Genomic DNA, 23,191 nt, shown 5'->3' with positions numbered 1-23,191 from the left:
TAGATTTTGGAGAAGCACAAACTGAGGTCTTGACCACTCAGAGTTATCAATAATCAAACAGTGCTTTTCCAGGAGTATGGAGCTCAATGCATACTTAAAATTTGGTCACACATAATTCTACTTCATCTATGAAAGATCACCCCTAAAATTCACATGGTAAGAAGAGTATAATTTCTCATTTCCTATCTTGTCGACAACTTTATGCTAAGCTCCACAATGTAACAATGTTCTAGGTGAAGCTGTATCAGAAAGTGTGATCTTAACACAGATACCATTTTCAAGCTTTTTGACAGCCATAAAAATATCTAGGAAAATATATCCAAATGTAATCTATACATTCTGATCAGTATTTTGAGATTAATGTTGCCAGGACTACTATTTCATGGCATATGTGTCTGTGGTATACACATCTCTGGTATACCAAAACTCAATTTTCCATGAGGGAAACGGCAATGAGAGTTGCTAACATTAAAACTATTCCAGTCATTATTGTAGCAGTGGAATAGTTTTGACAGACTAAGTAGTCTGTCAAGAATTACTAGTACTACCTTCACAGGGAGAAAAATCACTTAAAGAACAAGATCTGAACTGCTAAAGTTAAAAAAAAAATGCTGGTGGAAAGAGATCTAGACAGATGCAAGGTAAACAGCCCAGGAGAGGGTGAGGGACTGTCCTTAAAGGGAATTGTTGGGGCACCAAAGTCAAGGTCAGGAAAGGTGACATGAACTAGAAAGTCTCCACCATTCTAGAGGATAGGACATGAACTGCAGGGGAGTAGGTTCCTACACAGGTCCCTCATGAGGGCTCAACATCAGACCAGAATAAAGAATTTAAAAAAAAAACAAAGAAAAAATACAGCAGAGATCAATTGCAAACTTAATTGTTTGCATCTGCAGAAACAAGAACTGATCATTTCTTTAGAATGCTGTGTAAATTTTGTGGGTTTAAAGGATTAACTCTTGCACAGCTAGAAACAGACAACAGGTTGAAGCTGTGAGGAAATCCAAGGAAACCAGGCAGCAACTTCAAAAGAATGTCAGGTAAGGAATCTGCACACCCAAAGGGTGTTGGAGAGCAACCAGCCAACTCCAAACAGCAGGCAGCTGCTCAGGGCTCAGTGCACACCAGGGCACAGGGAACCAGGAACCAGCACAGCAGTTTGGTAAACTTCTACACTGAGGAGACAATGGGAAGAAAAATACACAGCACTTGATTAAGGCTGCAAAACTAATGTTTTAATTGCTGGAGTTCATTAAGGTCCCTAGATGACAGGCCTAGCAGAAATGCTTGTTTCTATTAGTCCAGAGCCTGCTGTGCTCCCTCACTGTTCTTTCGTCACTCTGGCACAGAAAGAAGTGTTGTCAAGCAAAGTGGCAGCTTACACAGCACACTGTGCTGTGTTTTCCCCCACAGCATTTTCATGATTGTCATAGGAACTGCAGTTTTTCAATTAATGTGAGTAAGGCTACAGCTATAACTTAATTCAGTATGATTTAGAAGGACTTAGGGCACAAATGTTAACTAATGGTTAAAAGGGCTTATCAGTGCAAGGATTTTATGCCAGAAGGAGAAAAGTTATAAAGACAGAGTTTTGCTGTGTTTAACAGAAATTCTAAGCACAGGGACTACAGAGGGATACACATCCTTTCACAAACCCAAACACAGCTCAGGACAAAGTGAAGTTAATACCCATCAGGTGGCTGACTCTATTAAACAGGGAGACTGATGCTTTCTCAGAACTCCATGCAGATGCCATTGATTACTACAGTCTGTCCTAGTTCCTAACACAATTTCTGACAGGTAATTGTATTTGCTACCCCCCACCTTAAAAATACATTGTTCTGAATAAGCAGTAATACTACATATATCATCCGAGGTGTGTATGGCAAAAAAATAATTTTACATTAACACTTGTCTTCTTCCTTTCACCTTTTGCTTTAAACTCGACTTTTTCCCTTGAAAAAGATATACTCCAAGTCTTATGGTTCAGGAATTTCCTGAACTACACACTAGTTTCAAGTCTATCTTGCCTTGGATGTTCCTTGGAAGCTCCCAGTATGGGATGCCACAGCCCAAGACCTCTCAAAGGCAGTACAGAATCTGACAAAGAACTTCACCTCCTGGATAGAGACTCAACACTACACAAGCCATTCTGAGGGCTGTAAAGAAAGACAGGAAATCCTTTCAAGTATTTAAAAAATGTTGAAGAGGTAGAATGGAGCATCTGTAAATTACTTTTGTTTTTCTCCTCTATCCTAATCAGCAAATAAATTCAGACAAACTTCTTTTGCTTAAATGACTTCTCAGAGCCATCACTTGTACTTCCAGATATTCAGTTTCAGTAAAAGGGAAAAATTATAGGAAGTCAAGTGGATACACAACTAAATTATAATAATCTGGGTATAACTAAAAATAGTAGACATAGGATATCAAAGTTTTCAGAGGTTATTAAATGCTCTAAATTATCAGAGATTGTTAAGTACTCTGATTTAATGCCCAGGTTACACATACTCCAGAGCTTCCTGTACACAAAACATAAGCAGTTGTCTGAACTACAATTTAACAACACTGCCTTTGTTTTATTTCTAAGTGAAATCAATCTTGTCAGAGTATCATTTTAATGAAGCAATGGCTCCCCAGGTGTTCCTAACTAGCTCAACTATAACTTGGTGCAAAGCTCACATCTCTGAACAGATACCAGCTCTTGGCTTATGCACCTGCCAAGGAAATAATCTGTAGTTATATCATGCTGGGCTGTTTAATCCATTTTTACTTAGCTTACCCTCACAGAAACGAAGGGAATTCCCAAAATTCTTCTGAGGTGCTGCATGTTAACACAGTCATAAAATAAATTCCGAACACTTTTTCACCTTTTTTCCCTTTTATATTATCTCACAACTCTCCCTACCACCACCAAAGACTTCAGTGCACTAATTCTAAACGGTTTCTTTTAGCAGAATTAGATAGTAGAAACAGCAGTTAGAGAAAATAAAGTGTTCAGGGGTTTTGGTTCTCCTGAAGAATCAGCTCCATGAACTGCACCCTTCCATGTCTTCCATGTACTAAAAAGGAGACCCAGTGATGTTGCCAGCCAAATAAATATCAATTCTAATAGCTCCTCTTTGACTCAGAGCCTTAACTAGAGGAGACATGTTTACACACTGCTGCTTATCCTAACACTGTCTCTCTAAGGAGACAATACACAAGAGTGAAAACTTTGGAAAAGGTCAATATATAAAAGCCAGCAAGGGAGAGAAAACTTCATTATAAAATCACTTCAACACAGAATATGGCATTTTAGTTCAAAAAAACCCAACAAACACACAAAAAGCCACATTATCAACTGTTTCTATCAATTTAATCTCCTTTACTGTCAGAAAACATCTCAAACATAAGGAATTTAAAGTTCTTGAAAATTAAAAGTATCAATATTATTAGTTTTGAAGAAGCTGTCATCCCATCTGTTGAAGCAGAGGTGCACAGAAATGGTATTCTTGTTTTCAGCATACAAACAAACCCTTATTTTACCCTATTCCTTGTATTCAATGACTTTTATTAAATCAACTTCCACCTATCTTTTGCTGGGTAAGGTGGAAGGGCAATAGTGAGCAGGAGATCAAGAAAGAGAAAGAAAGAGAACCCACTTGTTAGTTTTTTAAAGAATGGAATTGTGACAGTAAATTGCCTTCACACCATATCAACACTAGGCTTCCTACTGAGGTGTTATTTTTGGAACAAAATCAGATTTCAACCATATCCAGACATTTTGTCACTTTCATTTGGATGTAAAAAAAAAAAATCCAGAAACCTATGACCCACTTACCCACAAGATTTGCAGCAACACTGTAAACAGGCTCAAATTAAGAAACCCCAGAATACACTGTGAGAAACAATAGGAAATTGGAAACAATCATTCTCTGAAATTAAATTCTTGATTTTTATTTATGCCAATTCTTTTCCTCTTGTTCATACACATCCTTGCTTGCTCTCTCCTATTTAGAGTTTACCTTTACATGTTAGTGATACAAAAAACATGATTCTGTTCACACCAATTCTGCCACAGAGCTAACAAAAATATCTAAAAAATCTGGTCTTCAGCCCATGCTCCAACAGTACAATTTTATACCACTTTAATATTATTAGCAATAGGTAATATGTAGCATTGTAAAAATGACTAAGTAATCAAATATTTCTGGAACTTTGAAGAAAGCAGCTATCGACTATCACCTTTATCTACGACAATGTTTCAAGTTTTTCCTTCACACAATATTTTATTATCCATAGAATCAGTAATGCTTTTGATAAATTATTAGATGTATTTGTTTCATGCTCCACATTCCTCTTGCCACCCTCATCATGTCAGAGTAAGGTTATCCATTCTCTGGGGCTGAAGGTAAAATAATTCACTATGATTAATGCTATCCCTAAAAATAATTTGTTTTCTTGAAATAGCACATTCAGAATAGCAGTTCAGATAAGACCAGGGTGGATTTTTTATCTTTATGACAAACAGCCCCTGGTTTTCTTGTCATTTCCTCCCCTTTTAAGAAAGCATCAGGTGCATGTTCCAGCACAGCCAAGATCAACAATAGCAGATGGATGCTTTTAACTGAATCCCAGAATTGTAAAATGTGAGGATGCTTGTTTAAGAGACACCAGAACCTGAGAGGAAGAGCTTTGGTACCTGTTTCATACATAACCATTTTACAGCTTTCTTTTTTCCATATTCTCTTCCTTGCTGAGCTCTGCTTCTTGTACAACAGCCCTACCAAACCCTAGGCAGATCGAGACGTACCCAAGACCCCGTACTCGGAAAGGGAGCTGTTGCACACGGTATAGGGAGCCTGGTGCTCCCAGAGGTGATTCATGGGAACACAGGTTCTCTTGTCAACTTCTTGATCATGAAGCACATGGTGACGATGGCTGCAAAGAGTAGTTAAAACAGATTTATTAGCCAAGAATCACTTTGGGCTTTAACAGAGCTATTGTCAAAGCTAAAGCATCAAAGCTGTGTTCTGGAAAGCAAGCAAGAACCATGGCTATCTTTGCTGCACACAACAGCCTGGTTTGGGTGAAACCATGGGAAATACCATCACATGTCTAAATGTAACTGCTGCACTGTAAGAACTTCCACTGATTATCCAGGCTTCTCAAGCACTCACATAAACTACAAATACCTCATCACTAGCAGAACTGGGGGGGAAAGAGAAAAGGATGGGGAAGGTGTTGCTATAAAACAATTATTAAAGAAACTCAGAGGAACAAATTGTTATTAAAAACATTTTGTTCTGCCTTCCTCACAAATTCTAATTTTTCCTTGAAACAATTGTTGTTTGTCTTTAATGGAAAAAAATGTAATCTAATCTAATTTCAGCACTGAAACTTGAAGGAGTTGTATCCTCTTTCCTGCTATTTCCACTCACATGCACCATTTACAGTTCTCTAGAACACCATTAATCAGCATTAGAATAGGGCACCAAGGAATACTACCAAAACAGAGATGACTGAAGTAATTACTGCAATCCATTAACTCTCTGAGCAGACTGAGTGAATCACAGCAATATGTCCAACTTTACAACTGCTAACATAAGGATAGCTATTGTACTGGTAACAATACTGTGTGTTGTAGAGCTGCCAACACTGAAGTCTGAATATTTTTGCACTTCCCTTTGCTATAATAAACGCTAGCAAAAGGGCTCTGAAATTCATCTAGAACTCAACAATGTAAAGCCAGAAAAAGACAGAACCTTTGAAGAGGAGCACAGAGAGGAAAGTAGAGAGAATGGGGGAAATTCACGAACCAGGCAGCTGTTTGGCAGGAATCATTTTTGCCACTGTAATTTTGATTTTATCATTCAGTCAAAGACAGAAGGCTTAGCTAGATGTTAAGCTTTTTGAGCAAAAAAGTTTTGTGTTTCCCTAGCAGAAGGTGATTAAGATGAGCATAGATGGAAGTTTCACATGTGCAATTGTCAGACTTACTGACATCAAACCAGTACAGAATCAAGTCTTCCCTCCCTCCCCTTCCCTCCAATCTCTCAACAGTTTGTCTCCAAAAGGAGAAAGGGTCTGGTGCTTCTGTCTGCACCTTTGTTTAGCATCTATCTATTGACAGTGTTGAGGACTGAAACAGGAAGAAAACAAGACATCACGTGGAATATTGAAAGAAAGAACTATTTTCTAGACAGCACTTCAGAAGGCCCAAAATAGTGAAAGCACCCCATCATGTTGTTTTATTATGGCAACACAGTATATTCAGTTCTTCCCAAATTCTAGCCAATACTATACCAGAGAAGACAGGCACCAAGATTTATTTCTCTCTTCTGCAAGCATTCACAATGAAGCACAGTGCAGCATTCACCCCAAGAACTGGCATCATATCAAAGATTTCAATTAAATACATCATTAACATTTTACTCTACAGAGAATCAGGTAAGGCAGCAAACGGTATATATTCTACCAAGTGATGAGATCCTGCCTTCATACCTGCTCCACAGGCATTAAAAGTCTCAGTACAAAGGATGTTATTTCACTTTAAAAAGCCTCGACAACTGGCAACTTGTTTGTTCACAGGGTATACAAGTTCCAAGCAGCCACCACTGGGATGGTATTTAAAAGACTCAGGATCTGCTGCAGCAAGTAACTTCTCTTACTTCTCAGCAATTAGATGGAATGCAACTGTACTTTTTGTTAGAAAGCAGAAGCAAAGATGCCATTTCTGCTTTTCAGCAAGCAAAGGTGGAAAGCATCTAAAAATCTTTGTTCTGCCTTAAATATTATACTTTAAAATGCTGCTTACAGATACACAGGAAATTTAATTATTATTGACTGCTAGAACCTATAACATTCAGATTAATGCTGAACAGCCCCAACTTCTCTCTCCCTGCAGAAGACCACATTTTTTAATAAATTGTTAAAAGTTTTTCTTTAAGTGTGGGACTTAAATACTTTTAACAGCATTTAACAGTTATCTCAGTACTCACCTGAAAGTACCTCTCTCCACATCCTGCCCACTTAGTCGGACATGGATCCCTTCTTTGAGAACAGAGCCAAAAGCCATGTATTCTGCTAAGGCCCAGTCAACAACCCTGTTCTTGGTCATCTCCGAGCGGGCTTTCAAAATCCGAGAGAGTCCTACATTGGCATAAAGAGCAGAAACGAATGGAGCTACTTCAGAGAAATTCTATGTTCACATTACATTCACCATTCTCCTTCCTCATTGGCTAAGCTAAGCACAGATACCAAATCCAGTCTACAAATTGTTTTTCTAGAACTGAACTGCTGGCAAAACAAAACAACTTGCTTCCTGAGCAAACAGTTGTGTAATGTTCATACCTTGTTTTTGAAGAGGAAAGTAAGGTTTACTGTGTCAGAAACTACTGAGGACAATTAAAAAGACCCATGGTGAAATTCTTCTTCCTCAAGATTTATTTTCACATCTACAACACCAAGTACTGTTTATAAGAGACTGAAAATATCAGCAGATGGGTTTCTGATTTTTTTTTCTTCCTTCCTTTTCTCATTTTTTCTTGGCATTTGTCTTATTGGACTTCTGGAGATGTTATACAGTGAAACAGGCTGGACTGATCAATACTACAAATATCATATAAATAGAAAAACTGTAGCAGCTGCCAATGGTTTTCAGTTGGTAACCAAAAGCTGATTTTTTTCAGCTTTTTATATTATATTTATATATATATATAAGTATATATATATATATTTATATATATCAGCTTTTCAGATTTTATAAACTTGTGAGCCAAAACACAAATCACAACACTAACTTTCAAAGGGAACAAAGCTTCACAGCTGCACACAGGTGCTTTGAGGCCAGGTGTCTCCTGCATTCACTGTCACTTGACACCATCTTATTTTCACATCTGCACTGATGATTTCGGTAAGATGTCCCACATGTTATTTTCCCATATTTCTCTTTCTTTACTTTCTACAATTTTACAGAAAACCAGTCACCTTCTTTCCACATAAAACTCTCATTGAAATTGCCACATTTTAAGTAAAGAAAAAAGTCTTGAAACATTTTCCCTTCAGAATGCACTAAACATTTAATAAAACAAAGTAATCCTCCCATTGTTTGTTGCAAGACTATATGATATTAAGCTGTTTCACTCTCGTGAAAGGACAAAGTACTTTAAATTTCTATTTCTCTCCCCTTCTACTTCTCCACAAATTCTCTCTCATGGCCTTTTAAACTGTATAAAAGAATCTAACATACCGTAATTGTTTTGAACCATAAGTCTACTTTATATACTGGCAAGTGTTCCCCAGTGTCAATGGTTAATCAACTTATTAATGAGAGACCAATTTACCTTTTTAATTAGAATGTCTAATATTAAATTTTATTGGGTGACTATAATTCTTAATTTATCAGTGTCACAACAAAGTGCACAAATGTGTAGAAGAGTTTTAAATTTATCCATTAATTGTATCTGCTCAACAAACCTGCGATTGAGAACTGGGAATGCCCTACCATCATTACTTGTGTTTCATTTCCCAAAGGAACACAAACACATAGAATATTTACAGAAGACAAACTTTATTCCTTTATGGATGACTGAGAGGATTAGCTAGAGATTTTAAAGAGAACAAAGCTCTTTATTCCTTATCTTTAGTATGTACCCTACAAGTCAACAAAAGAAAAAAGATCCCTAAACAAAGGGTCTCCGCATTTCCCCATGGAATGAACAGGTTATTGCTCCCAACAGTTGCTAGATTTCATCCTGACCAGGCAGTAAAACTATATCAGAACTCTGACACAGTGTTGGAGCTCCCCAGTGAGACAGGCACTTAATGTAACAGATGCCAAAGTGAGAACTGAATCTTTTCAGAACAAAAGCCAAGACTTTTTGGAAAAAAAATGCAAGGACTTGAAGGTAATAACTCCTTTCATTCTTAAGGTTGCAAGGAGTCTTTTACCTCCCTCAGAGAAAAATGTATTTTAATTAGGTATGGAACAAAAGTGATGTGATACTCAAAGAATATTATGCTGAGAACAAGAGGAACTTAAATGTCACATTCTCCTCACCCATAGAGTGGAAGAGTAAAAGTAAAAAAAGTCACAGGCATTTTCTTCTTTGAGAAAAGGCCCAAGAATAATTTCTGCGCAGAAATACAGAAATGAAGCAAGACACAAAGCCAGTAGGAGACACAAAGCCTTCAGCTGACCTGAGTGTATTTTGAAGTCTTCAACTGGCACTGAACTTGCAACGTTGCCAATGTGAGTCAGCAGCTCTTCCGAAATGCCCGTTGGAGGGCAAGACATGCTCTTGGGCTCTCCATCCATGTTAAAGAAGCCTGGAAGGAAAAGATTTGGTTAGATGTTCAAAGGACTGTTTAGGAGACATGTATATTATCTACAATTTATTTCACAACTCAAGTGACATTCTAAGCAGCAGACTAAGCCTAGTTCTTCCCCTTTTGGTGGGAAACAAAAATTTTGATTGTCTGCATGACAACAGAAGCTGATCTTACAGGCACACAATGATCTATTTTGTTTCTGCATTCACTCCCTGTGAAGTCCAACTATGTGGGCAGAAGCAGCCAATAAAAGGCATATGGCACCTCAATCCCTCAAAAAATAAATAACATGAGACATACTCCTTCTTCCTGACAGCACAGACAGTTAACAGTACAGGAAAACCACTTCTCTACTAAACTGGAAAAATGGCTTTTTCAAAGTCACACCCTACTTTGCATGTTTTTTAATAAAAGCACTTATTTCAAGTTGATCTGGCAGAATGCTACATTTACTATTAACAGGGGCAAATCATAGGTCACATATTCCATTTTAAAGGAACGCTGTCTGATAAAATCTATTTAAATCCTAAATTTTGGACTCAAAAGCACACTTGGATAACACTAGGGTAAGTGAAAGGACACTCCTTACCAGGCCAAGGTGAATCAAGCCAATGCTTGATGTGAAGGATCTTATTATCCTTAGATCTAGTATATGCTTCTTCACATATTCTATCATACTTTGCAATTTCTTCCTGTAGAACAAGGAGTTTTTTAAAATGGATAAACATAACACCCTCATATCTTACTGATGATACCTCTCATTCAGCAGGATATTTAATTCCATGAGATAATTTAGTTACAATAACTCAAATAAATAGAATTAATTTTATCTAGGATCAAACTGCCTTTTAGAAACATGCCTACACACATTACTCTACATAAATCATTTATTTCATTGGACAGGTGTTACAGAGAAGTGTACCAAGAGCTGAAGCTGCAAGCATTGCTCTAGAATGAGACAGAAGTGAATTACCAAATATGATTTACAGTCACTTCTACGATCAAAACCATCCAGCTCTCATACTCCCGGCTACAAAAGCCACTAAAGTTTGGAAAAGAAATTTCAAAAAAATTAGTCTGTCTGAGAGAGTCTAGCAAAGAATCTGCTGGCCACACCTCTCAATGGCAACAGGTAGATTGCCATATTCTGTAGAGGCAGAATGCCTCTACAATACCTGTGTTTCATTCCAGAGCCACACACTCAAGTTACTGAGCTAGCTAATCCTTAAAGGAATTAACAGCAATGCTGAAGTCTGTCTGTACAGCCAAATATCCATCCAGGATCCTAGATCTAGTGCCTCTACGGGCATACTCTTATAATAAATAATTCAGGAAAGCTACTTCTGCATGAGGTATGATCATTTTTACAGACAACAGAACGCACCTACACAAACTGCTTTTTTCTTGATCCCCAATATCATGTCACTAACACCTTCTCAGAAGGTCCTTTGTTTCATGTGCACTCTAAACACCCGTTCTCAAAAAAATTAAAGTGGAGACCTAACCAGTTTAATACAGACACCAGGCTCTACACCTCATCTTTCTGGAATACTTCAAATGATCTCTGAACTTGGTTGAATTCTTTCAAGAAAATAAAAAAGTTAAATTGGTTCTATTGCATCACTGCTGGACACAAGCCTGTCAACATTAGCAATATGAAGCTATCAACAGGAGTGTTCAAATACGGTCTTGTTGCTAAATCAAGCCTCTAGAGATGAAGAACAGCTGACAAATGCTTCTATTTTCCAATGTTCTCATTTAATCACCTTTATCCTCAGAACTGAAGCAATTTATGTGCAATACATATTAATTACTTCAGAACACTTCCAGTCCTTTTGTTACAACAGTAGTATTTTACATGAAAATCCAAGCCAAATTGAAACACAAATTGTCAAAGGGTGAAGACTTATCACAGTAAGGAAGTTTCAAGCAGGAAACATACAGTGACAGTTGTATCTATCTTTCTCCCTACAACTCCTTAGGTTACTTTTAACTCTGCTGGCATGTACCTCAAACTCCTGCAGTGTCACAGTCCCATCTGCAATCAGTTTGTCAGCGTATTTCTTCAGCACCGGCACCTGCTTATGGATCTGCTTGTACATCAGAGGCTGGGTGAACATGGGCTCATCCATTTCATTGTGCCCTCTCCTACGGTAACAAACCTACAAAGGGAAACATTGTTGCTGTTGATAAGGAAAAATGGAAAATGGAGTATTTCCATTTCAAAATTTTATAGAGATTTTAAGAGGTCTCTTGTATAAAAAACATTTCCGGTTTCTTGCGGGTCTGTTAGTTGCTTGGTTTTTTAAAACGAAGAAACTAAACGCCTTTAAAATCAAATACATTTTCTTGACTGGACCTTCCAAGCTGCTAAAAAATAAGAGAAGTACATAATGCACAGAATGAAAAGTTAAGAAAACCAAGACTCACCAAGTCAACGACCACATCTTTATTGAAAGTGTTTCGCCACTCCGCAGCTACGCTGCACACGTACATCACTGCTTCAGGGTCATCAGCATTCACATGGAAAATGGGAGCATTGACCACACGAGCAACATCAGTGGGATATGGGGATGAACGGGCCATACGGGGGTCTGTGGTGAAGCCAATCTAAAAATTCCAGAAACTTCTATTAAAATAATTTGGGGACCACTTCCCTCTACTCTGTTTTGAATAATGTCTGCATTTAATAGTCATTCACACAGAAACAGCATCAGCTTTTCATTTTGGCTAGCTAGCTTCTTTTTGCTTCCTTAAAAACCAAAGCAAGCCTAATCCAATTAAGTATTACAAATTGAAAGGAACACATGTAGGTGATAAAGTATTATCCACTCAAGAGTTGTTAGATACTAGGATCACTTGCAGAAACATCCCAACCATTCTAATGACCAGAGGAGACAAGTAACCCAGTCAATAACAAACAGTAAAAAGAGACAGATGAGGAAATATTCAGCAGAGAAGTTGATTGGAAAAGGCTCTACTTGTTACCTGGTTGTTGACCACAACATGAATAGTGCCATTTGTGGTGTAGGATGGGAGGTCACTAAGATGAAATGTCTCATAAACCACTCCTTGTCCTGCAAAGGCAGCATCCCCATGTAATAATATGGACATAACCTAAGAGGGAGAATTATACACACATATCCACACATACATTAGAAAACTGCAATTTAAGCTCCTCAGCAGGATTTCCTGGCCCCATATTTCTGCAGTGTTTATAAAATAAAACAATAATTTTTTAATAAACCATAAATTTCTCAGCATTCTGCTGCCTTTGCTCAGTTTGCAAATAAAATAAAGCTTTAAGCCTACTTCCTGAAGTTACCTTTGAGGTATTATGTCAGAAACCTTACCTAGTTCAACAGGTGATATACCCCTTTTGTGAAGGAGGAAAAGAGAAAGATTCTGTGATATGAAACTACTGGCAAACTATTTTTACTGGAAATACCATGAAAAACTACCATTAAAAGTTACCATATTAAACAATCTTTACCTTTTTCCCTGCCGTATCCCCTCGATAAAACTGCTCAGCTTTTGTTTTCCCTTGCACAACAGGATCAACTGCTTCCAAGTGAGAAGGGTTAGCCATCAGGGACAGAGTGATTTTCTTGTTTGTTACTCGGTTGATCCTCTCATGGTACATTCCCAGATGATATTTCACATCCCCGGATCCCTAATATGAAAGATGTAATCATGATTCAGGAATGTCATTGAGACCTGCTCCATCTGATTCACTAGGCCTAAAATTTGTCCTTCAGCCTGAAAAATGCATCTGGTTACCTGACCATCAGTGAGCACTATGGGTTTGATACCATAATTTCAAACTGGGACGTTGTTCCTATTCTATTATCTTACTGTTGTCATCAAATGTTAGATAAATACTTACAGCATATAAATACTGTTCATTTACACAAAATAAAAATAGATGCTTAGAGATTAGGAACTCTGTCAAATGGAACTTATTTATCTACAGTCACTCCTGAGAGACCTTCTGCATATTAGAAGTATAACATAATTTTTGAATTTATTAAGAAATTTCACCAAATCATGTTCCTCAAACTAGAAAAGAAGGGAATGCAGCTGATAATGCTGTTTTCACAGTAACTGTGACCAAAGCAACTCTTGAATGTTGACCTCTCTATGCAGATCTGTTGAAAAAGCATCTTACCTCATCAGCTGCTTCAAGTTTGGGATCAAACTGACAGAAGATCTGCTCCAGCTCTTTTCGGATTACATTAGCCAATACATTCAGCCGACCTCTAAGAAAATTCCAAACAGGGTTATGTCTCAAAAATAGTACTAACAGAGTCAACAGCATAAAACTTACAAAATCTGCAAATCACCCCATCAGAAATTTGCAAATGTTCTCTTCAAACTTTTGAGCCTGAAACCCTTGATTCAACCCTTTTTCCCATTACAAAGTTCCTCCAACACATTCCCTCAGACATTTTAGAACACCTAGTTATCCAAGTAAATTTTGTAGCTATCTAGCAATTTTTATACAAAATCACATTAAAAATTAGTTAAGGCAGACTGCAAAAGTAAGTTCAAAACTACCTCACCAAACTTTCCCAGTTCTAGACTCTAAGCAATGGCAGAGATACCATGGCTGCTGCCACATTTGCTTGCAGCTTCAAAGTACACTGAGGAGAGTTTCTCTACCATTTACCTGTGAAGCCTGTAGCATCTCACTGACAGGCAATTGTTACAGTTCTGTGTTCCCATTACTTCCTATGACTGACTCTTGCTACCTCAGCTTCTCTAATATCAACCTTGTAAGTAAAATTCTAGAACACAAAACTTGTCTTGACACAGTAAGCCCATTTGTTGGGGTGTTTCCATTGGCATTACCTATGAGGCATTCCCATTATAACATATTCAATTCCCATTTCACTGGATTTATCAATGATGGTCTTAAGGGCAGGAATCATTACTTCACATCCTTCCAAACCAAATCTCTTTTCGGAAGACCACTTGCGAGCAAGGAAGTCTTCAAATCTTTGCCAAAAAGAAACAAAAAACCAAGAGAAATTATTTGTACTAAGGTAATGTAGCAAATACTTATTGTCTACCATCTTATAGCAAATAAAATTACATTAAACTGTTTTAAAACATCTGTGAATACAAGTTTTTAGGCCTCTGGAATTAAGTCACACATGGGGAGGGAAACACAGGAGAGAATTCAGTCTTCTTTCTCCCCCATCTGGAAAGTATTTACTGGGACTTCAAAACAATTAAGAGTCCCTACCTCAGACAAAATTCACTTCCTAAGTTAAACTCTGTTCTCATGTACACAGACACCGACCACTGGATAGGCAGAGTCACAGCAAAGAAGACTCTTCTATGAATTGAAGAAAACATAACAGAGAACCTGTATTTTCTAATACTTGCAAAAAACCCAGAGTAGAAAGCACGCCTATTCCATAGGTCCCATTCAATAGCAAGGCTCCTCAGACTGTGTGATGTAACAGTTGGGAATGGGCCAAGAACCAGGACACTGGTATCTCTGCCTCAGCTTCAGCAGCAGAATGATGTCAATCCCTGACAGCTCTAAGCTCTTTTATTCTTTAATGCATTTGGGCCAGAGGCAATGTGAGTGGTTAGAAGTACCTTTTAACAAATACTGAAAGGATTATACATTGTAAAGCTTGGAGATACAAAAGGCAAAGAAAATACATCTTCATGAAAGTAACTGTATTGGTTACGTCATCTGTGCAGTGCCTCAACTCATAACACTGCCATAATCCATTAATACTCAGCTTATTCCTCACTTAGAATGCTGACATTTACCTCTTTAGACTGAAGTCTTAAAAACAGTGATATGAATTGTTGCCAAAAGTCTCTCCTAGCTCACCCATCAATACCTTACAATCCAGCCATCTAAGCAACAAGCCAGACCCTCAGCTGAGCTATTCTGCCAGAAATCCCCAGGGAAGTCTGTGAGGCTGTGTCAGTTTTTATATAAAGGGAAAGTGGTGTCCCATGTGAACAGCAGGTCCCACAGGGTGAATGAAACCAGTGCCAGTTTCCTCCTCTTTGCAGCAGAAAGTTAAACCAGTACTGGACAAGCAGCTAGTTCATTCCTTGAGGCAAACTGCCACTAAGTGTGCAGAGCTACAGTATTTCACAGTCACACCTTGCCAGTCCCCCACATGCCACTGTGAGTCACAAAGGCTCAGCCCCTGTCACTGCATGCATTCAGTACGCAGTGAGGAATACATCTGATGAAAGTTGGTTGCTCTCAGAAGGGATAACCGGGAAATTCTTGATCCTGCCCAGATCAGGCTCCACATCAGGGTCTAACATGTTTACTAACGTGTTACAAAGTAGCTCAAAAATATACAATGAGTATTTTACATAAGGAGGAGTTAAAAATTACCCTTTGTTCAATACCTCTCAGTGAAAACCACGAAGGAGGAGAAATCCAACTTTCAAATTCAGTTTCAAGTACCTGAAATCTGTAGTACTTGGAATGACCATTTTTGAAAATAGTGTTCTTGAGCAAAACAATGAAAACCTGCTTTACAAAGCCACAAATCTCAAGAGGACAACCAGTTTTCCACAAAACCAGACTTTTTTCCTAGGTCATTTTCAAACAATAAAATAAAAAGCACTCTAAAAATAGCTGGATAGAAATTTTTGTAAAACTTTTTTCTTCCCTTTTCAGCAGACAATTAATTTGGCAAAAGATGAACATTAGGCTCCCTCATGCTACAAGAAACTCCAGATCTTTCTACAGCTTAGGCAGGAATAAAAGCACAAATTCTTGTCTTAGGATAAACGAACACAGTTCATACTGAGGGCCTGTTAAACAAACTTACTCAAACGTAATATTCACTTGCCCATTAAGTGACATTTTTGTTTCTGTTTAAATGAAACTTTAATGAGACACTATAACACTGGCAAACAAAACACCTGGTAAAAATATCTTTTGTCACCTCCAACGAGCACTTCATTTTTAGGTCTTTGAAAATAGAATCTTAACCAAAAAGCATGCCTTTATAAATCTCTGACTCTTGTGTTTAACAAAGGACATATACACTGTTTCAGATTGTAGGGACTGAAATAAATCTCGTGTCTGAGAAGCCTTGTTCCAGGGGTAAGAGGATAATTCAGTCTGGGATCACAGTAGTTCCACACAGATAGCCACAATGAGAGCAGTCAATAAGCTGTTTCCAAATGTGCTGTCATATATTGCAGAGGCTGAAAGTGCTGCTGCCAGGTCATGCAACAGTACAGCACATCTTGGCACATCTCAAAATGAAAAGGGCCAAAATAGGACTTGAAATCACACACCAACATTGTTCTGACACTTATTTTCTGAATCTTTAACACAAATGTAGGTTACTAGTGTGTTGAAACAACTTTTTCCCAGTTTACCTCCTCAAGCCAATGAAAACATTGCCAGGCATGCCACTAAAGGCCTTTTAAGATAACAGAATACTAAGTGGCAACACAGACCCTGACAGCCTCCTCACAGCATACACCTTCCTTTGCTGTGGCAGCCAGGTTAACTACACCCACCTGGACTCCAGATTTCAGTGAGACTGCTCACCCCCATGTGAGCAGCTCCAGATCACAGAGCAGTGTCCCAGCCCCAGCCCAGCATACCTCATGGAGCGCACCAGCCTCGCCAGCAAAGTCCTTTTTTCCTCGTTTGTGAACTTCATAACTCCCGGCGTCTCAAACTTCTGACGGATCCACTGGCACTGCTCCACATCATTGATGAACATATACTCCAGGCCAATGTGTTGGCAGTAGGTATACTAGCAATTGGAAAACACCAACAGAGAAGCTTTAGGAGCTAGTGGGCCACAAAGAAACTAATATATTTATTAAATTATATTCCGTTACTCTCCTGAAAGCTACCTTGTCTTCCTCTTCCACAGTACCTTCCCCAAAGTAATTCTATAAGTGAATAAATTATTTTACTGAATCTAGTTTTGTACCAAAAAAATTTCTCTACAAAGTAACATTTCAAAATCTTAAAACTGAAAGATTCTTATTTGGTGGTACACCCAAAGTAGGCCAGTAAACTAGCCTGGCAGATTTCACCTCACTCAGTGCTGTTCTTACAGGCATAGTACACTCTTCTTCAAATGCACCAGCGAAGATTTCAAGTGATTTATCAAAATTTGTGTCTCTTATCACATCTTATTTAAATGTCACCTTAAATCAAGCAATAAAGACAGTGAGAAGATAGTTATGAAGTCTAATGAAAATTATCTGATAACTGTCAAGTTTCAGAAACCTGGAAATGCAAAAAAGAATCCAAGCAGCTGGGAGCAGAGAAAGGACAGGAAGAAATGCAGAGACACAACAGAAATTTTATCTCCTTGTTAATTTTTTAAATTTTCTTTTTCTTACCTTAAAAAGAGTGTTTCATTAGGAAAAATACATCCACAATACAAGTCAACAGAAGTAAGACCTACTGCGAGTTTGAGACAAAACTACTCTCAGCATAGTGTGTGCTCTCTACTGCATTTAAGAAAGCATTGAATGTTAACCTCAATTTAAAAAAAAATAAAAACCAAAGCCCTAGAGTGAAGAGGAAAGCAGAGGGTTCTCACTCCTTAACACAAATCAGTTGCTCAAGGCTTTTAGATTTTGTTACTGATTTTGTCCTTTTATTTGCACATTACAATATTAAAGATTATCTCTTGAAAATTGCTACACAGATAAGCCAGAAGTACAAAAACAAACAAACAAAAAAACCCAATCAAATATAGAGCTCAAATGCACAGCAGAGATAATGTGGTTTAACAATTTACCATGCCTCAGCTAAGCCAACATAAAAGTCAAACAACTGGGAATATCCAACAATGACTCACTTGGCAGTCTATAAATTCATTACCATTCCTACTTGCTGCTTTGATATTTGGAGCTCGCCTCTAATGATATTTATTCCTTCAAATTAGTTTTTGAATTACTTTAGCTTTGATGACTTCCTATGGCATAAACCATGTCACCTGTCAGATAATGAAACTCTAGAAAAAAGACTGGAAAACAAGGACCATTCATTGTCTACAAGCTACAGCTGGGCTTGAATTTGGTACCCAGCCTTCTTATTTTTCCTCAAGTAAAGGTCTTGCTAGAGATGGGGATCTGAAAGCAACCCCTGAACATCCTGAGCACAGTGGACACAGGTGTTTTATCTGTGGTACAACACTTAAAAAACAATTTCTAAAGGCTCTCCTCCTTTTAAACAATATCAGTTTTTTTCCAGAATGATATTCTACCACATTCACCTCTGTTATCCTTAATCTAGGCATTTCCAGTATCCAGCTAATTGTACCAATGGTGCTGCTAGAATTAGTACAAAGGTTATTTTTAATGTTGTTGGAATCCTTTGCATGCTCTATTAATAACTGGCAAATGATAAGAGGGTTTTGTGACTGACACCTGGATAAAGTTCACTTTGGTCTGAATGAAAAAAATCACAAATGAAAAAATGTCCCACTGACCTCCAGGCGTTTGATGATCTCTCGTAAAGAAAGACTGTTCTCGTTTCCTCCTATGAAGGTGGTTGTTGGCAGCTGAAAGACTTTGTCCAAATCTGATTCATGCAAACCATAAAACCCTACAACAGGTACATTATTGATTTGCAAAGTAGAACAGAAGACAAAAAGGAAACCAGCATTGTTTTTCAAACCATGGCAATCATATTTAATAAAGCAATATTAAGAAAGAAGGTACCAGATTAAAAATTGAAAGTGTGAATATTTTGAAGGTATCCATTAGTAAAATTGACTTTAATCTGGATTTTAAAGTGAATATTTTAATTAAATAGTCGTTGTTTGATTCTTTCTCAAATGCTCAGATGAAACAACTGAAATTAGAATCATCCCAGCCTTTCTTATATTTTAGCATATTAAGATATATGTCATCAATTTTCCACACTACTTCTTGCAGCTGTTTTATTAAACAACCTATTCTATCACGAGCAACAAACACAAAAAGAATCCCTTCTCACAGGCAGAACCAGTTGGTTGGAAGCATATTACATTAATAGATAGAGAAAATGCACAACAGGTTCAATAAAATGCTGTACAAACACTCTGGAGAACTTTCAAGGCATTTCTATTCACCCTCTCTTTTTAGGAAAATTTGTTTGAAATAGCCTGTAGAGCTCTAGTTCCCAGGCAGTGATCCCTTATAAAACATAGATTTCCACACCCCCATCATCTAAAACTTGTTTAACCACATTGACCCATCTTGATTTGGACATACCTCAACTTGTTCTGGCTGAGAATATTATTTAAGAAAATATTTAACCTAACTATTATGCAGTTTCAAAAGCCAAAATATACAACAAGATTGAAAGACTGGTATCAATGCAAGTTAAAGGCCTTGTATGATACAAGTTTAACCTAGACCTTCAAATGATGGAAGGAAAAACAGTTTCTTATAGTTGAAAGAAGCAAATATACAACATTTATAATACACATTACACACAGTCATTATAGAACCTTATATATACATTAAAACTACATATGTGCCTACACATGTAAAAGTATTTGAAAAATTAAAAATAGCTTCTCTATTTTTAATTTTGAACTCTTTATCTTGTTTCCAGATAAGCTGCAGACATCCACTTTAATACTGATATGACAGCATGCACATAACTCTTAAATCAATAAAGTGCTTAAATGTTAAGTGATTTTTCTGAAGATAAAAGCAAAGCAGCAATTTAAAGATGAAATAATAACAGCACCTAAGAGTTGAAGTCAGGCCATGGGACTGCACTGCCACCACTTCTACTATACAGCACTGTCAGTAAGTAACACATTTTGTGTTTTAAAAATAATATATTTTAAAATGTAAATTTTGGGTTCACTAAAAATGATAATACTATATTAAAATTTCAAACCTGGAGTGGCCAAAAAAAAGCATAGGTACCACTACTTCTCCTTTTTGGCATCGTAACCTGTTTTCTCCCAGCAGGAGGGGAGAGTGACACAGGGGATGAGAGGGCCTTAGTGTCATTTGAAACAAAGCAGTGCATTCATTTCTTTGCTTTTGCTGACTTTCCCTCAGACTTCAAAGGCTCCTGATGTCCTCTCATGCATAAACCAGAACACGTACAGGAGCGATTCGGGCACACACACAACATCTGTGCTTTGTGCCACAGCACCACATATTTACTGAAGCATCACCTCATGTTTAAAGGGATACACCTTACTGAAATCCCAAAAGCAATTCTACAGTGTGACTCAGGCAGTAGGTACATCTCTAACTAACTACATTTATAGAGGCAACTCTCAGAAGAAATTTCCTACCACAAGATTTCTCAAAAAGAAACCAGAAGATGGGACAAAGGAAATGCACAGAACAATCAAACATTAAAATACTTTCTGTCCTGCCAAAGACCTTTCATAAGTTTCCTGCCTGGAACATTCAAGGATAGGCATTTGAGATCTTCCTCTATTTTTGCTGTGCCAAGACTGGGTTATAAATTTTGTTTTCCCTCACAAACTGAAATCTCCAGGGTTACACTCTCAAACACATCCCCCATCTCATTCAGACGTCTGGCATATTTTTCCTGTGGGCATGAGGGCTTCAGTAGATGCCTTCTGACCAGTCACAACACCCTGTACTAAACTATCCGTACAGTTTAAAGGAATATGTACTGACGTGCTAGCAGTCACCCATGCTCCAAACTAATTATATTTGCTCAGTAAATGTCTCATGTATTTTCTAGTAGGTGTTTTTCTTTAATTAAAGCTGACAAACTTCAGAGAGAAGACCCAATTTGTGTAAGCATCTCTTTATTTAGTCTTAAGCACTCAATTCCTTTATATGATCAGAACTGTTTCTTTCCCTACACCAGAAATAGAAAACAGAGCAGCAAAGAGGCAGTAGATATGCTTACAGAAAAATTAAGCAGAATGTGTTTTATTTACTTCCTGCACTATGTTTTATGTCTGATTGAAAAAGCTTCCCTACACATCAAAGAAAAATTGATTCAGTGTCTTCATCAAGTAGAAAACCATATTTTAAACAAACCAGGTAGACTGAAGACCAGAGAAAAATCAATCAGGTGTTTTTTATTCAAGTAGAGAGAGGCAAAGAAATTGATCAGTGCAATTTCTCAGACACAAGCCCTTCCAACAATAAGAACAACCTTTGCAAAAGCAGACCCTAGTGCACTATACTCCTACAGCAGTAAACTGAAGATTATAATAGGAGACATAATCACCATTGGATTATATCCACAGGTAAAGAATTCTACGCTTTTAATGTTTTTTTTCTGAAAACTTCAAACAGTCTTCTTCAAGATATACAGAAGGAATAAGTATCAGACATTAGAATCCAAATTTGGTATGAAATTTATGCCTAAGTTCCTCTGTCCAGTGCTTACTTTATTGCTTGGTTTCCCTATTGAGTAGCCTTCAGATGTCCCCAGTTCAAACAAGTATGAACTGTAATGCTATAAGAGTAATTTAGATCAGAATCTTGGCCCAATGTATTGATTAGTATTAATTTCTGTTTTGGTTCAAAAATAAAACATTTAGGGGGTTTATAGAGTGTTTATAATCATCACTGATCAGGTGATGAATTCACAGGAACCTCACCTGTGATCTCAGAGTAGAAATTCCATTGTCCTGAAATTTTAGCCTCCTTACAGATGTTCAAAAGTACTATTATCATGACACCAGCAAGCAGAAAAGATAGAAACTTCCCTGAAATGTGGCAACCCTGCCCATAGAGGGGAGTTGGAACTAGGTGACCTTTAAGGTCTCTTCCAACCCAAGACTTTCCATGAATCTGTGAAGTGTCCTATTAAATCACCTCAGCCCAATGATACACAAATGAGCATTGCAAATAAGAAGGCACACAGCTTACACACCAAGTTTATCAATTGTGGTAATAAGGTCAGATGGAATAAACGAATCCAAATCTGCATCCAGAATTCCAAGGGGATCTAGCTGAGCCACGTGATGGCCACGGATCTGAAAAAGGAGGAAAGTAAGAGCAAAATGAAATCACACTAACAAAAGTCAGACAAATGGAAAAAGTCAGTGACATCTCTCCATAGGATATATATCAGCCATTAAGTTGAACAAGCAAACACCACTAATGTGATGACAGGGCTACATATTCCCCAAGTATTCCCATAAGAACAAAAATAAGCATTGTATCACTGAATCCGTATATACCTCACACACTACAACATAATCTTTATCATGTCTCACACACAATTTAACTGGGATTACACTGGAGTTAAAGTGAAGAAGGTTACTATAGAGTACATTTTCAGTCTCTGGGTAAAATTAAGAAATTATGATGAGCCTATAGAACCTACCCTCTGCCAATTCAGTCATTTTATATTTTTGCCTGAATCCTCTCTTCTGCACCTGAAGTACATTAAAATACAGCATTGCTGACTTAAAAAAGATTGGTGCTGAAGTAGTTTATATTGGCAATGAAGGGATCACTCTTCCTAAGCTCTGCTCCACATCAGATAGCATCTGACAGCATCTACTTTCACTCATGAAATTTCAGAAATTTGATCTATGAGAGAATTGATATTCAAGACACTGAAGAGCACAAATTGAGTGGGAAATTCAGCCAGCTTTCAGTGATCAGTGTGACTGGTGTTAATGCATGGCACAAGCTGCTATAAACTAGTGCATTATCATATAACATTGCTACAGAAGAAATAACTGATTGATCCAACAGAGCCACAAATATAAAACAATTTTAATATGTCTCTTATGTGTGACTTTCAGCAAATTAACTCATTAAAAGCTTTGTATAGATGAATATATTACTAATTTCTCCTTATAATTTTTCTTTTTAATAACAAATTTGCACCCCTTGGGTAGAATTTCATTCACACTACTAGTATCTTAATTGACCCTGAAAAAAACCT

The 23,191-nt window shown here is 37.5% G+C and overlaps 1 protein-coding gene across 4 annotated transcripts in view; it reads right to left on the bottom strand.

The window, feature by feature from the left end:
* Positions 1–23,191, bottom strand: part of OGDHL (oxoglutarate dehydrogenase L) — a 50,734-nt gene that overhangs the window by 13,859 nt on the left and 13,684 nt on the right. For 3 of the 4 annotated variants that reach the window (XM_069019195.1, XM_069019196.1, XM_069019197.1), the window contains exons 4-16: positions 22,166–22,268; positions 18,780–18,895; positions 16,927–17,081; positions 14,167–14,313; positions 13,484–13,574; positions 12,809–12,988; positions 12,304–12,432; positions 11,746–11,925; positions 11,325–11,477; positions 9,905–10,007; positions 9,184–9,312; positions 6,984–7,134; positions 4,796–4,923 (exon numbers count right to left, since the gene is read on the bottom strand). In XM_069019195.1, the coding sequence (XP_068875296.1) occupies positions 4,796–4,923; positions 6,984–7,134; positions 9,184–9,312; positions 9,905–10,007; positions 11,325–11,477; positions 11,746–11,925; positions 12,304–12,432; positions 12,809–12,988; positions 13,484–13,574; positions 14,167–14,313; positions 16,927–17,081; positions 18,780–18,895; positions 22,166–22,268 (1,765 nt within the window). Of the gene's footprint in view, positions 1–4,795; positions 4,924–6,983; positions 7,135–9,183; positions 9,313–9,904; positions 10,008–11,324; positions 11,478–11,745; positions 11,926–12,303; positions 12,433–12,808; positions 12,989–13,483; positions 13,575–14,166; positions 14,314–16,926; positions 17,082–18,146; positions 18,202–18,779; positions 18,896–22,165; positions 22,269–23,191 lie in introns of those variants that run through there. The other variant, XM_069019198.1, reaches the window with a different exon arrangement.

This window comes from Aphelocoma coerulescens, chromosome 6 (assembly GCF_041296385.1).
Source record: "Aphelocoma coerulescens isolate FSJ_1873_10779 chromosome 6, UR_Acoe_1.0, whole genome shotgun sequence".
In the NCBI taxonomy this organism is placed as follows: domain Eukaryota; kingdom Metazoa; phylum Chordata; class Aves; order Passeriformes; family Corvidae; genus Aphelocoma; species Aphelocoma coerulescens.
The sequence above is the reverse complement of the archived record's forward strand: the minus strand, read 5'-3'. Positions and strand labels throughout refer to the sequence as shown.